Source organism: Sus scrofa, chromosome 13 (genome assembly GCF_054392235.1).
Source record: "Sus scrofa isolate SSC_HxYL_T2T_F1_AM1 chromosome 13, Sscrofa_HxYL_maternal_Yorkshire_Landrace_v2.0, whole genome shotgun sequence".
Classification (NCBI taxonomy): domain Eukaryota; kingdom Metazoa; phylum Chordata; class Mammalia; order Artiodactyla; family Suidae; genus Sus; species Sus scrofa.
The window spans coordinates 42,508,741-42,525,671 of NC_139395.1; the positions used below are offsets into that span (position 1 = coordinate 42,508,741).

At 43.9% G+C, this 16,931-nt stretch overlaps 1 protein-coding gene across 3 annotated transcripts in view; it reads right to left on the reverse strand.

Moving 5' to 3' along the window:
- The window catches only part of ZNF445 (zinc finger protein 445), a 34,881-nt gene that overhangs the window by 10,076 nt on the left and 7,874 nt on the right, over positions 1-16,931 (reverse strand). For 2 of the 3 annotated variants that reach the window (XM_003358387.5, XM_005657067.4), the window contains one exon: positions 2,134-2,705. In XM_003358387.5, the coding sequence (XP_003358435.1) occupies positions 2,134-2,562 (429 nt within the window). In that variant the 5' untranslated portion in view covers positions 2,563-2,705. Of the gene's footprint in view, positions 1-2,133; positions 2,828-16,931 lie in introns of all 3 variants that reach the window. The other variant, XM_021071726.2, reaches the window with a different exon arrangement.

Sequence of the window (16,931 nt, forward strand, 5' to 3'; positions counted from 1 at the left end):
TACAGGAGGGTGCAGCCAATGAACTTCAGGCTTCTCTGGCCCTGTGGCCAAGACATTTTCTACGCTGATATGGATGAACCTCAGCCTGAGGCCACTAAATATTCAATACTGAGCTATAGAAGAGCTATAGACTAAAGATGGTAAAAGCCATCACAGTCCATTATCTCCTATTCCTCCTAAATCCTACCAAAAGGAGAGTAAACAATAAGAATATGGAAGTACTTGGAGTTCCTGTCATGACGCAGTGGTTAATGAATCCGACTAGGAACCATGAGGTTGCGGGTTTGATCCCTGGCCTTGCTCAGTTGGATAAGGATCCGGTGTTGCCATGAGCTGTGGTGTAGGTTGCAGACGTGGCTTGGATCCCGCGTTGTTGTGGCTCTGGCTCTGGCATAGGCTGGTGGCTACAGCTCCGACTGGACCCCTAGCCTGGGAACCTCCATATGCCGTGGGAGCGACCCAAGAAAATGGCAAAAAGACAAAAAAAAAAAAAAAAGAATATGGAAGCACAGCCAAATGAGTGAAAGGACAAACTTTCTTAGGCCCCAGTTTCCCACACTGTGGTACTTTTGACAAACAGGGTGATTCTGTAATTTTATATGCATCTTGAGCATTTCTGTTCATTTTCCAGAACTTGTGAGGCTTTTTTTTTTTTTTTTTTTTTTTTACAGCCTGTTTTTTTGTTTTTCAAATTCTAACTAGCTTACTAACAGGCCCTTTCTGCTCATTTGGCAATGTTTTCATGTATTTTCAAACTACACATCTGACTCTAACAGACCTGAATATAACCAAGCCACAACTGCGTATCTACTGTGTAACCTTATTTGGTTTAATAAGTTATTTTTAAGTCCTTTTGAACATCTCATTAATTAATGAGATGGTAAAAATGATAAACGTTCTTTTAGGTTTTAAAAAATAGTACCCAATGTTGAGAAAAAAAGGTTTTCTTTTTTGGTGGTCATACCTTTTGTTGATTTGTTACCATTTACTGTTGGTAGACCATGTTCAGATGTTTTAATAGATTGATTTAATTTTTATATTAAACTTAGGGGTAAAGTATATCAAATATGTTTCAGAAATCCTAAAAGTAACCTTCCTTTATGTATGAATCATATATGTAGAATTACACAAATTTTTACAGAATTTTAAATAAGCCTACAAAAATGATAAAAAAAACAAAAACTCCAGGAGTTCCCACTGTAGCACAGTGGGTTAAGGATCTGGCATTGCCACAGCTGTGGCATAAGTCTCAGCTGTGGCTCAGATTCGATTCCTGACCCAGGAACTTCCATATGCCATGGGTGCAGCCAAAATAGGAAAAAACAAAAACAAAAAACTCAAAAGGTAAAAGAAGCATTGAGAAGCACTGAGAAGCCTTTGTCAGGCAGAGGGGCAGACAGAGTTCACTTTAACTGACCCTCCTGCCTGCATGGGGACCATTGGTTCTGTTTCCCAATACCAAGGCCAGGGCTGGGCACACAGTAGGCACTCAAACATGTACTGAACTCACTCTCATTGTTAGATCAGTTTTCCATTTTGTTTTCAATAAACTGAGGCTCTGAGAGGTACCACAAGGTGGGCAAGAAAACTGAGATTGTGGAATGCAGTCTCAAACTGAGGTCTTCCCCTCACAACTCTTCTTTTCTGTCTCCCACACACAGAATAAATCCTCAAAAGCTTACTGAGAAAGAAGTGCAAAAGTACATGGAGACTGCTCTTCCAGGTCTCAACATGTACTCAGAAGTCAAGGATCCTGACACTAACTTCCCCACCTATGAGCAAGAGCTACAACTCCGAATTTACAAGTCAGCAACAAGTCAAGATAGATATGTAGAGAGGTCCTTTGTGTCCTCTAAGTCACTGGGTCCAGAAACTCATTCCTGTTATTTCTGGATACCTGCAGACCCTCTTCTTCCTGAGTAGATATTCCTCCGGGAAGGAGGGAGGGGGTGCCTGCTAAAGGGTCCTTGGCTTAGGGTGCAGCTCCTAGCTGCTCAGGTGCCAGGGATAAGAGAAGGGAAGACATCCCCTGAACTCCTTCACACTGAGGGTTTAGCAACCACCTCACCCCAATACAAGCTGGCTCACTGGCAGGCAGAGTTCACTGGACACTGCACACTTGCTCACACTCACCCTCCACGGTGACCCATCGAAGTCCCTCTGTAGCTCTTCCAGCAAGGCCACAGCCTCCCCACCACTCTCAGGATGATGCAGCTGCACCCAGGTCCGGAGTTCCCCTGGCAGGATGCTCAAGAACTGCTCCAGCACCAGGAGCTCTAGGATCTGGGCCTTCGAGAGAACGTCTGGCCTCAGCCACCAGCGGCAGAGCTCTCGGAGCCGGCTCAGAGTCTCTAGGGGCCCAGAAGACTCATGGTAGCGAAGCTGCCTGAAGAGCTGGCGGAACAGCTCCTGGCCAGGACGATTAAGTGTCTGCGGCCTGGTAGCCGGCACTGAAGTGTAGTCTTCATCCTCTTCTTCCTTCTTTACCATCTGAAGGCGTCCTCGCTCCCTTGAAGCCTTGGCCTGAGCTGGATGGACAGCATACCACCTGCCTGGAGGCATCACTCCTGTTCAAGGTCTACCCAGCAGAGTGCAACCCAGTCTGCATTAGCTGTATATATCACTGCTGGATCCTCAGGATTATCTTCTCAGCACTGCTGGAGACAATGCCATTTGCTGGGACATCAGATGTAACTGGCAAGAGACTGAAATAACCAACATTACTGTTCAAGAAGGATGTGAGGAGACTGGTGCAACTTGATGCTGTTAGTTGAGATCATGTTTGGATTTATGAGAAAAGGGCACATGAACATTTGCACGGTGGTGTCTGTCAGGATCAAGCAGACCAGAAAAAGGGATCGGATTTGTGATTACCAGAGATGGGGGGGGTAATATCAGACGAAAGCAAAGGCACAAACTTCCAGTTATAAGTAAGTACTAGGGAGGAATGTACAACATGATAATTATAATTAAGACTGTTGTATGTCAAAAGTTGTTAAGAGTAAAGCCTAGGAATTTTCATCACAAGAAAAAATTTTTTTTCTCTTTAATTTTGTATCTAAATGAGATGATGGAGGTTCACTAAACTTACTGTGATAATCATTTCATGATCTCTGTAAGTCTAATCATTATGCTGTCCACATCAAATTTATACAGTGCTGTATGCCAATTATACCTCAATAAAACTGGAAGAATAATTTTTTTAATTAAAAAAAAATCAATGGTATTTCTACATAGTAGGAATGAACAAACCAAAATTAAAATTAAAACAATTGCATTTACAATCACACAAAAAAGAAGAAAATACTCTGGAATGAATTCAACCAAAAAGAGAAAAACTTATACCCTGAAAACTACAAAACTTGGAGTTTCCCCTGTGGCACAAGAGAATCGGCAGCATCTTGGGAGCACTGGGACGCAGGTTCCATCCCCACCCTGGTGCAATGAGTTACGGATCCAACATTGCCACAGCTGTGGCTTAGGTTACAACTGCAGCTTCGATCTAACCCCTGGCCCAGGAACTCCATGTGCCACAGGGCAGCCAAAAAAGAGAAAAAAAAGAAAACTACAAAACTTTGTCAGAAGAAATTAAAAGTTCAAATAAATAGAAAGACATTCTGTATTCATAAGTCAGAAGATACAACACTGTTAAGATGACAATACTGTTGAAATTTATCTCTAGTTTCAAAAAAATCCTTATCAGAATCCCAGGTAGCTTCTTAGTAGAAATTCAAAAGTTGATTCTAACATAGAGAAATGCAAGAGACCCACACAATACAGTCTTGAAAAAAAGTAAGTTGTTAGCAGATTAAATCTATGGCATTTGGAGTGGATAAGCAATGAGATCCTGCTAATAGCACATGGAACTGTATCTAGCCACTTTTGATGGAAAATGATAGAGGATAATGTGAGAAAAAGAATGTGTGACTGGGTCACTTTGCTGTACAGCAGAAACTGACAGAACATTGTAAATCAAGTATAATAGAAAAAATTAAAATCTTTTAATAAAATTAAATGGGGGAAAAAAAAGTAAGTTGCAGGAGAGGCAGGAGATCAAGACAGTGGAGGTGGAAGACAACTGAGCTCGCCTCCCCCACAAACATATCAAAAATACATCTACATGTGGAACAATTCTCACTAAAACAAACTGGGGACTGGCAGAAAGACTCTTCTACAACCAAGGCTATAAAGAAAGGTCCAGACAATCTGGAAGAAATAGACAATTTTCTAGAATCTTACAGCCTGCCAAAACTGAATCAAGCAGAAACAGACCAACTGAACAGACTGATCACTAGAAATGAAATTGAAGAGGTCATAAAATCACTCCCTACAAATAAAAGTCCAGGACCAGATGGCTTCACAGGTGAATTCTATCAAACATATAAAGAGGAATTGGTGCCCATCCTCCTTAAACTCTTTCAAAAGGTTGAAGAAGAAGGAATACTCCCAAAGACATTCTATGATGCCACCATCACCCTCATTCCAAAACCAGACAGAGATACCACCAAAAAAGAAAACTATCGCCCAATATCATTGATGAATATAGATGCAAAAATTCTCAACAAAATCTTAGCCACTGAATCCAACAACATATCAAAAAAATTATACACCATGACCAGGTTGGGTTCATCCCAGGTTCACAAGGATGGTTCAACATACGCAAATCAATCAGCATCATACACCACATTAACAAAAAAAAAGTCAAAAAGTATATGATCATCTCAATAGACGCAGAAAAAGCATTTGACAAAGTTCAACATCCATTCATGGTCAAGACCCTCGCCAAAGTGGGTATAGAGGGAACATTCCTAATATAACCAAAGCCATTTATGATAAACCCACAGCAAATATAATACTCAATGGGGAAAAACTGAAAGCCTTCTCACTCAAATCTGGACCAAGACAGGGATGCCACTCTCACCACTGCTCTTCAACATAGTTTTGGAAGTCCTAGCCACAGCAATTAGACAAACCAAAGAAATCAAAGGCATCCATATAGGAAGAGAAGAGATCAAACTGTCACTGTATGCAGATGACATGATACTATACATAGAAAACCCTAAGGACTCAACCCCAAAACTCCTTGAACTGATTAATCAATTCAGCAAAGTAGCAGGATATAAGATTAACATTCAGAAGTCAGTTGCATTTCTGTGTACCAGCAATGAAACATTAGAAAAGGAATACAAAAATACGATACCTTTTAAAATTGTACCTCACAAAATCAAATACCTCGGAATACACCTGACCAAAGAGGTAAAGGACCTATATGCCAAGAACTATAAAACTTTAATCAAAGAAATCAAAGAAGATGTAAAGAAATGGAAAGATATTCCATGCTCCTGGATTGGAAAAATCAATATTGTGAAAATGGCCATACTACCCAAAGCAATCTACAGAGTCAATGCAATCCCTATCCAATTACCCATGACATTTTTCACAGAACTAGAACAAACAATCCAAACATTTATATGGAACCACAAAAGACCCAGAATCGCCAAAGCAATCCTGAGAAACAAAAACCAAGCAGGAGGCATAACTCTCCCAGACTTCAAGAAATACTACAAAGCCACAGTCATCAAAACAGTGTGGTATTGGTACCAAAACAGACAGACAGACCAATGGAACAGAACAGAGAATCCGGAAATAAACCCTGACACCTATGGTCAATTAATCTTTGACAAGGGAGGCAAGAACATAAAATGGGAAAAGGAAAGTCTATTCAGCAAGCATTGCTGGGAAACCTGGACAGCTGCATGCAAAGCAATGAAACTAGAACACACCCTCACACCATGCACAAAAATAAACTCCAAATGGCTGAAAGACTTAAATATACGACAGGACACCATCAAACTCCTAGAAGAAAACATAGGCAAAACACTCTCGGACATCAACATCATGAATATTTTCTCAGGGCAGTCTCCCAAAGCAATAGAAATTAGAGCAAAAATAAACCCATGGGACCTCATCAAACTGAAAAGCTTTTGCACAGCCAAGGAAACCAAAAAGAAAACAAAAAGACAACTTACAGAATGGGAGAAAAGAGTTTCAAATGATGCAATTGACAAGGGCTTAATCTCTAGAATATATAAGCAACTTATACAACTCAACAGCAAAAAAACCAATCAATCAATGGAAAAATGGGCAAAAGACCTGAATAGACATTCCTCCAAAGAAGATATACAGATGGCCAACAAACACATGAAAAAATGCTCAACATCGCTGATTATAAGAGAAATGCAAATCAAAACTACCATGAGATACCACCTCACACCAGTCAGAATGGCCATCATTAATAAATCCACAAATAACAAGTGCTGGAGGGGCTGTGGAGAAAAGGGAACCCTCCTGCACTGCTGGTGGGAATGTAAACTGGTACAGCCACTATGGAGAACAGTTTGGAGATACCTTAGAAATCTATACATAGAACTTCCATATGACCCTGCAATCCCACTCTTGGGCATCTATCCGGACAAAGCTCTACTTAAAAGAGACACATGCACCCGCATGTTCATTGCAGCACTATTCACAATAGCCAGGACGTGGAAACAACCCAAATGTCCATCGACAGATGACTGGATTCGGAAGATGTGGTATATATACACAATGGAATACTACTCAGCCATAAAAAAGGATGACATAATGCCATTTGCAGCAACATGGATGGAACTAGAGAATCTCATCCTGAGTGAAATGAGCCAGAAAGACAAAGACAAATACCATATAATATCACTTATAACTGGAATCTAATATCCAGCACAAATGAACATCTCCTCAGAAAAGAAAATCATGGACTTGGAGAAGAGACTTGTGGTTGCCTGATGGGAGGGGGAGGGAGTGGGAGGGATCGGGAGCTTGGGCTTATCAGACACAACCTAGAATAGATTTACAAGGAGATCCTGCTGAATAGCATTGAGAACTATGTCTAGATACTCATGTCGCAACAGAAGAAAGGGTGGGGGAAAAAACTGTAACTGTAATGTATACATCTAAGGATAACCTGACCCCCTTGCTGTACAGTGGGAAAATAAAAAAAAAAAAAAAAAAAAAAGAAAGGTCCACGAGGAATCAGGCAGGCAGGGAAGAGAAGCAGTTAGGTTGGGATCTAAGCCCACAGGAAGAGACACAGAAGAGGGGGATATCACAGGCTCAGGGATCCTTCCTGGGGAATGAGAGCTTCAAACCACATATTGGGCACTCCCAGTCTGGTATCTGACACCAGGAAGATGACTCCCCCTGGGGGTTTGAAAACCAGTGGGACTTTCAGTAGGAGGGCTGTAAGAAACCTAGACTCTGCTCGCATAGAGCACGCACACATTTCCTTACTCCTGGAAACAAGGCAGAGAAAGTGAACTGAAACTACCTGGGGCACTGGCTGGTTTCCGGTGACAATCCCAGCATGGGACCCAGCCCCCGGCAAGTACAAGCACCACCACCCTCACTCCCACCCCGGCCCCTCTAACTCTGGTGCAGCTCCCCACTAGGGTGAGGCTGACTATTGCTGAGGAGAGAGCACACTTGGGTGACAGACCTGGCACTGCATCTGAATGGGGCAGCTACTGCTAGAGTTGTGGAGGTAGTGCATTGGGAGCACTCTGGAACCCTGACCAGTGCCACACCATCCCGTGACCCTTGTCAAGTGCCCACTCTGGCCCCTCTTGTTCCAGGCCTGCTCCCTTCTGTGGTGAGGGTGCCAGTCCTTGGAGGGAGGAGAGCACACACCTAGAGGGAACAGAAGTGGCTTGAACCCAACCCTCAGGGCTTTTGCCCACGCAACTTGGGACCTCCAGCAACTGCAACAGAGTGGTACTGGCTATTGAGCACAGGAGAAGCTCTAACTCCTCCATCTTCAGCCCCATCCCTCACCAAAATGATAGCTGCAAGCACACCCTAAGGGAAGATGTGACTCATGGCTCACTTCAGATCCAGCTCTCCCACCAAAGTCATTAGGCACATGCAGTGTATAGGAACACTCTCACACAAGGACACTCTTTCAAGATCAAGAAAGGTAACTGTTCCACTTAATTTCATAGAGCAGAGAAAGTTATGTAAAATGAGAGGACAGAAGAATTTCTTTCAAGTGAAAGAACCAGAGAAATCCCCTGAAAAAAACAATTGATGAAACAAATATACATTTTACCAAATAAAAAGTTCAAAGCACCAGTAATAAGAATGCTAACTAAAATCAGGGAAAAGAATAAACACGGTGAGAATTTTAAAAGGAACTAGAAATTATACAAAAGAACCAATTAGAACTGAAGAAGACAATAACTGAAATAAAAAACACAGTAGAAGGAATTAACAGCAGACTAGGTGATACAGAAGAATGCATAGTGATAGAATAATAGAAATTACCCAATCAGAACAGCAAAAAGAAAAACAAATTTTAAAAGAGAGAACAGTTTAAGGGTGTTCCCTGGTGGCCTACCAGTTGAGGATCTGGCATTCTCATTGCTGTGGCTTGGGTCACTGCTGTGGCACAGGTCTGATCTTTGACCTGGGAACTTCCACACGCCCCCAGTGCGAACGAAAAAAAAAGAGAGAGAGAGAGAACAGCCTAAAAGAACTCTGAAACAAATATCAAGCATATCAACATTTGTATTATAGGGGTTCTAGAAAGAGAAGAGAGAAAAGGATCAAACCTTTTTGATTAAATTATGGCTAAAAACTTCCCAAATCTGAAGGAGAGATATCTTGGTATAGAAAGCACTGAGTCCCAAACATTAACCATTAACAAAACGAAAATCCAATCTACTGAATGGGAGAAAGTATTTGCAAATGTTATGGTTAACATCTGAAATAGGAGTTCCCGTCATGGCTCAGTGGTTAACAAATCCGACTAGGAACCAAGAGGTTACAGGTTCAATCCCTGGCCTCACTCAGTGGGTTAAGGATCTGGCGTTGCCCTGAGCTGTGGAGTAGGTTGCAGATGTAGCTCAGATCCCCCGTTGCTGTGGCTGTGGCATAGGATGGCAGCTATAGCTCTGATATGACCCCTTGCCTGGGAACCTCCGTATGCCAAGGACGCAGCCCTGGAAATGACAAAAAGAAAAAAAAAATCCAAAAATGTAAACATCTAATATAAGTCAGTATCAAAAAACTAATAACCCAGTTAAAAAAGAACCAGAAATCCTGAACAGGCATTTTTCCAAAGAGCACATGTAAAGTAAGAGCTTTAACTAAAGAACCTCCCCCCTGCCCCACCGGCTGAGGAGGCAGCTACCAGCCTGACAGCAGCTCCTGTCTTAGGTCTTTGCAAGCGGCCCTGAAAATCGGGCTCCAAGCATTGCTTATCAGTTTCGCTTTTGTAACCTTGCTTGCTCAGCTTCTTAGGCAGGAACTCTGCTTGGGGGAAGGGGGAGGGCTAGGACTGCTTGCCCGGGAAAACTTTAGGACCTGCAAGCCTGTATTTTTACACAAAAAAGTTACCCAGAACAAAGATCTGGTGCTCAGACTCTGGAGGCAACTCCTCCAAGCAGGCACTGGTACTGAATAAATCTTGCTATTCCGCATCTCTGAGTGCCATTTGTCTCTTTCTCTGCCACAGTTTCTGCACCATTTTCTGGGGCATTGGCTGGGAAGCCAACAACTGAGCTGGCCCCCTGTGCCACCATTGTCTGGAAACTGGGGAAGGCCGTGGTCACTGGCCCAGTGACAGGCAGATAGCACGCACCCAGCCGTTTTGCCAGATCCTAACTCTCACTTGGGCAGTGCTGGCTTCAGCTCATGCAGCTTCCCAAACGTACTCAGAAGAAGAGCAGAAACGGGTTCCAGGACAAGACGTCAGACTGGTGAGTGCCCTGGGGACATCTGCCCAAGTCAGGACCCGCCATACAGCAGGAGAGACTGATCAGCTCTCAGTGACCAGAGGGTGACTCAGGATAGGATTTGTTCCCTCGGGATAGTGACTGGAGAGAACGAGAGCCCATGCTCCACCGTCTTCAGACTCCGGAGCCTGAGTGGGTCCTAATCTGCAGTTCCATGGTGACCTCATATGGCTTTAAAGCTTCCCCAGGCTCTGAGGCTTCTCTTTCTTCCCTGCGAAACTGGTCCAGGTACAGGGTTTATACAGACCAGTCACAAGCTAAGAGGCCCCCAAAACCCCCAAGAGTAGGGGTGGTCAGGCAGACGAAAGTGAGTGCTCCTCCTACTGTTTGTCTTGTGACATTGTCACAGGGTGAGAATTCACACAATGGGTGAATTCACACAAAGCTTCAAAACAGTCTTAGAATGCATGGTTAAGAATTTTGAGAAAGGATTCTCTGGAGATTATGGTGTGAAACTGAGTTCTGAAAAACTGCACACTCTCTGTACTCTAAGTGGCCCTCCTCCAGGGTCGGATGGCCCTCAGAAGGGACCTTAGATGTGCCCACATTCAAGCAGTATATAACATTATAACAGGAGACCCTGGGCACCCAGACCAATTTCCATACCAATTTCCATTGATCAATGGTTAGAAGTTGCCCAGTTAAAGCCCTCTTGGGTTCCATTCTGTGTCACAGGTCAGGGACAATGCAAGGTCCTAGTAGCTCAGTCCAAGAAGAAAAATCTGCCTTGAGAAAAGGAGCCAGCTATTTTTCAAGGAGAGGCTGGTAGCACATCTATCTAAGCAAACTGACGCAGTTGCAGCTGGATGGCCTCCCTGCCTCTGAGTGCTGGCAGCTACCACCCTGTTAGTAAGGGAGGCTGACAAGTTGACTCTGGGACAGAACCTCAATGTAAAATTCCCACATTCAGTTGTAACCCTGATGGACAATAGGGGCCACCATTGGCTCACACATGCATGAATGACCCAATATCAAGGGTTACTATGTAAAAATCCATGCATAAAGCTGGAAGTTGTATGAACTCTGAACCCAGCCACCTATCTACCAGATGAAGTGGGGCCCCTAGACCATAACTGCTTAGAAGCACTAGATGAAGTGTTTTCCAGCAGGCCTGACTTAACTGATATACCGCTCCAAAATCCAGACCTGATTCTATAAACTGATGGCAGTAGCTTTATGGAGGATGGAAAAAGGATGGCAGGATATGCAATGGTATCTGACTCAGAAGTGATGGAAGCAGAAGCGCTTCCTCAAGACTGGTCAGTGCAGAGAGCAGAATAACAGGCATTAATCAGAGCACTAAAGCTCAGCCAAGACCAGTGAGTTAATATCTATACTGACTCATGACATGCCTTTGCAACTCTACATGTCCATGAAGCCTTATACAAGGCGAAAGGACTCCTTACTGCTTAAGGAAAAGGGATCAAAAACCAGACTGAAATCTTAAAGCTCCTAGAAGCAGTACGGGAGCCTAAAGAAGTGGCAGTTATTCACTGCAAAGGCCACCAAAAGGGAGGCAACCCAGTGGTAAAAGAAAACTGTAGTGCTGATGCAGCCACCAGGCAAGCAGCCCAGGAGCAACCATCAGACAAACTCAAAGTCCTGCTAGACCCAGAAATGCTGGCTGTCCCCAAGCACTCTCTAGAAGGGGAAAAATGGATAAAAGGGGAAGGAGGAACCAAAGCTAAGATGAAATGGTGGGTCACACAAGACCACCGGGTTTATATTCCAGAACAGCTGGCCTACAAACTAGTCCACCAGCAACATGAACTGACCCACATGGGCAAAACTGCCTTAGAGACCTTACTGGGTCAATACTATCTCATTGCACATCTTCCCACACTCTGCTCCTCCATCTCCCAACAGTGCATAACTTGTTTGCAAGATAATGCCCGCCAGGGACCTAGCAGACCAGCAGGGACACAACACTGTGGACTGCCCCATTTGAAGATATGGAAGTGGAATTCACTGAAGTCACCCCAAGCAGGGGATACAAATACTTGCTAGTTTTTGTCTGCACCTTTTCAGGGTGGGTAGAAGCCTTTCCAACCTGAACTGAAAAGGCAAGAGAAGTAACCAAGGCACTCCTGAGAGACATCATTCCCAGATACAGAATGCCTCTGACCATTGGGTCAGACAATGGACCGGCATTTGTGGCCGAGACAGTGCAGCAGGTGGCGAAAGCCTTACAGATCTGGTGGGAGCTACATTCTGCCTATCGCCCTCAAAGCTCAGAGAAAGTAGAATGCATAAACCGAACCCTTAAGCAGACCGTAGCAAAGTTATGTCAGGAGACCAGCTTGCCCTGGGTAGATATGCTGCCGGTGGCCCTCCTAAAAGTGAGATGCTCACTCCGGGTGAGGATAGGATACTCACCATGTGAAATCTTATATGGAAGGCCACCTCTGCTGATCAGTTTGAGAGGCAATACCAGAGAATTGGAGACTTGGATTTACATAAATAACTGCAAAGATTGGGGCTCACTATCTCACAGATACACAAATGGGTCACAGAGAGAATACCTCTATCTTTAGGCATAAAAGTGCACCCCCACAAACTGGGGGACCAAGTATGGATGAAGGACTGGAAAAAGGAGTCTTTGAAGCCAGGATGGAAAGGGCCATATACTGTAAATCTTCATCACCCCACTTCTCTCAAAGCAACAGGGATAGACACCTGGATCCATCACTCCAGAGTTAAACCAGCTGGGCCAATGACTGTGGGGAATGGAAAGATGCACTTGATCCAAAGAAACTTCTGTGCCTGACAATACAGAGAAGGAGACAACGATCTCAAAGCTCTGCTCTGACCACACAGAAAGCTGGTCAGTCAACACACGGCTGAAGCTTGAGGAATCAATTGCCTCAAGAAATAGACTACCTTGGCGTTCCCACTGTGGCACAGTGGTTAACAAATCCAACTAGGAACCATGAGGTTGCGGGTTCGCTCCCTGGCCTTGCTCAGTGGGTTAAACGATCTGATGTTGCCGTGAGCTGTGGTGTAGGTCGCAGACGCGGCTTGGATCTGGCATAGCTGTCGCTGTGGCGTAGGCCAGTGGCTACAGCTCCGATTAGACCCCTAGCCTGGGAACCTCCATATGCCGCAGGAGCGGCCCTAGAAAAGGCAAAAAGACAAAAAGACAAAAAAACAAAAAAAGAAAAGAAAAAGAAAGAAATAGACTGCCTTATTCTCTATAGAGACTTTCTTATTGTCATATACTGTTATTCTATGCCCAACATATATGATTGTTGTTTGCTATTATTAATCTGATCCCCCGTGGCCCTGCCAGGATCCATTTCCTCATGCAACCCATGCATTCGAATAACCTGATCAGATCAGGGGGTTACATGGACTTTACTATTTCTCCTGTTCGGGAGAAATTCAAAGAAGTACTCACAACAAAACCACTTATTCTGTCAACATGAGGGCCAATATACTTGCTTTGATCCACAATACTCACCAACTGAGGAATGGTTAGAGGTCCAATGTTCTCATCAGGCAGGGGACCTGATTAATCTGACCCAAATCACCAACTCCAAATTGCCAGTATCAGTACTTTTTGATGCCTGTGAAGCTATGGATGGATCACAGACTTCCACCATACCATGTGAGAGCCTGTCATAGGAAAGAGATTACAGGCTCCAAGATAAATTTATGTGTGATTCCTCAACTACAACTGCCTGGAACAGTTGCCAAGGTGACATAAGCTTCTATTGCCCCTACTGGGGCTCTGAGTCCTGGAAAACTTGGGATAGAGGAGACAAAAGAGCTGTCCTTCAAAAGGGCACAGCCCCTCCATATTGTCAGACTAGGACTTGTAACCCAATTAATTTCACTATTTACAATTCCAATGAGCCCAAATGGAAGGAGGGTCTCATAATTGGCATAAGCATTCATGGAAGAGGCAATGACCCTGGAGCCCTTTTACACTTCCAGAGAGTCACACTTTTGCTCCAAGCTGCCTCTCACAGGGTCTTCCATTCTTTTTACGAGGAAATAAAGAACGCCCCGCCTCCCATTTCAGCCAGCCACGCCTAAAAACTTATTTTCGGCCCTGGCAGAGACCATAGCACAAACCCTCAAAATCTCCTCTTGCTGTGTATGTGGAGGAAAGAACACAGGAGACCATGGGCCTTGGCAGGCTAGGGAACTGGACCTGTTGGAGTTTCATAATGAAACTACATACCCCCAACCCACCAATGGGGTATGGCGCCTCAAAACTGCTATTATAGGGAAAAACTGCCTTGTGAGGCAGGGAGGACAGTTCAGTGTCTCAGTTGGGAGCCTAACATGTTTTGGCGAGCGCCAAAGGGACTGTATTGGATCTGTGGGAAAATGGCATATTCCATACTCCCCCCGAGTTGGGCAGGGGCATGTGTGCTGGGAACGATCAGACCATCCTTCTTCCTGCTCCCGTTGTCACCAGGGGCACCCAGAGAGACCAGAGGGATCTCCAGATTGGAGACTGGAAGGATGATGAATGGCCCCCAGAACGGATAATTCAATATTATGGGCCTGCCACTTGGACAGAGGATGGCTCCTGGGGATACCACACCCCTAGCTATATACTGAACCGCATCATCAGACTACAGGTGGTATTAGAACTTATAACAAGTGACACTGCACGGGCCCTGACTATATCAGCCCAACAGCAAGCTAAAATGCATGTAATGCCATCTACCAAAACCATTTGGCCTTGGATTATTTGCTTGCTGCTGAAGAAAGGGTTTGTAGAAAGTTTAACTTGAGTAACTGTTGCCTACAGATAGATGATACAGGAAAGGTAATACAAGAAATTGCCGACTGCATGACTAAAATTGCCCATGTGCCTGTACAGACTTGGAGGGGATGGGACACAGTCTCTTCGGTGGATGATTCTCCTGGATGGGAGGAATTAAGATGATGGGCTGAATAATCATGGTCATACCTGCAGGGTGCCTCCTTACTCCCTGCCTTGTACCCCTCCTGACCAATACTGTAAAAAGTTTCATAGAAACCATGGTTGAAAGAAAAACAGCCCCTCACTTGCTACGCATCAAAGGTTACCAACAGGTAATGACTGATGATGATCTCTGACAGAAGCAGATGCACCCTGAACATCAAGAGGGGGGAATGAAGAGTTTTAACTAGAAAAACAACCCTCAGCTGAAAAGGCAGCTAGGTGCCTGTCAGCAGCTCTGATCCGAACATATCACCCTTCTTGTAATCTTGCAGTAACTACATGCCTTATGTCTTTGCTAGCAGCCCTGCAAACCGGATTCCAAGCACTGCTTATCAGTTTCACTTTTGTAACCTTGCTTGCTCAACTTCTCAGGCAGGAATTCTGTCTGCTTGGTGGAAGAGGGAGGACTGGGACTGCTTGCCCAGGAAAACTTTAAGACCTGCAAGTCTGTACTGTATAAAAGCTACCCAGAACAAAGATCTGGTGCTCAGACTCTGGAGGCAACTCCTCTGAGCCCGCACCAGTGCTGGCCTTGCTATTCTGCATCTCTGAGTGCAGTTTGTCTCTTTCCACTGCCAAGGTTTCTGCAACAGTACTTCAAAGGTCACAGGAAGAAAATGAGAAGATAACCCACAGAGAGGGAAAAAACTTGTGGCTACAAAATATAAATAACTTACAATTCAGCAATAAAAAGATAACACAATTAAACCTGGACAAAGCCTCTCAATAGTTCTCCAAAGAAAATATAAAGATGGCTGAATAACAGCTAAGATACTCAACCTTAGTCATCAGGGAAAAACAAATCAACGCCACAAGATGTGTCTTCACACCCACTAGGATGGCTAGAATCAAAGAGTCAGAAAACAACTGTGTTGCTAAAAATGTGGAGATATTGAAATGGTCAAACATTGCTGGTGGGAATGTAAATTGTGAAGTCACACAGGAAAACAGGTGGTTCTTCATTAAGTTAAACATAAAGTTACTCCTTGCAACCCCACTCCTAGACAGCTAAATACAGTTCTCCCCTTCAGTACCCACAGGAGATTACACATAAAATGAATCTGAGCTAAAGATTTAAGTTAAAAAAAAAAAGAACAAACTCTGGGGTAAGTGATGATTTCTTAAGAATATAAAAGGGGAAAAGTGATTTACATATGCATGATTATGTCAGTAGTTTAAAACCTCTTGTTGGAATTCCCTTGGCCTAGCAGTTAAAGGATCTGGCACTGTCACTGCTACGGCACAGGTTCGATTCCTGGCCTGGAAACTTCCACATGTTGCAGGTGAAGCCAAAACAAACAAACAAAAATTAATAAAATAAAACCTCTTGTCCAAAACAAAAACAAAACAAGCACAAAAACAAAAGTTCAAACCACTGTATAGAAGTGAAAATGTTAACACCCACCAGGAAGTTTGAAAGTATGCAGTAAACTAAGAAGTCACATTACTTATACCCCTGAAATTGCACTTCTAGGAAGCTCCCTGGAAAAAAAACTTGGACAGATCTTCAGGCATTTACACAGGTGTTCACCAGAGTGCTCTCTGTAATAAACAGCATTGGAAATAACCTATTTGTCCATCAGCACAATTAAATAAAAGTGTAGCACTTTATAGAATGAAATACTGCAATCTAAAAGATTGTTCTAGACCCTTAAGGAACAATATGATCGTTTCACTGTTTACTGGGTGGTCAGGCTGCAAAGCCCAGATTAAAATAGCAGGGAAGTGCCGCCCACAGAAGAGAACAGAACATAATTCTAAGTTGCTGAGAACAAATAATACACACACTAGTCTCAAGCGGTACAGTCTTCACTCAGAGCAAGAGAAGAAAACAGGGTATACAAGATTCAACCCCTTGTAACTCCTTGGTCTTCCATGACCAGTGGATCCACTTCACAGCCCAAGCCGTGCGGGTAGAATACATACAAGGAGGACCTTAGCACCCTGTCCATTCAGAAAGCAGGAATGTGTCCAGGGGCCACTGAAACAAGCATGTAAGCAGAAAAACGGGGTATACATTACAAACTGAACAAGGAAAAACAGATCTCACCAGGCTGTAAGCCCAGCACACACTGTGAAGGCTCTTGGTTTCTTTGCAAGAAAATGTCCTCGGGAGTTCTCTTGTGGCACAGCAGATTAAGGATCTGGCATTGTCACTGCAG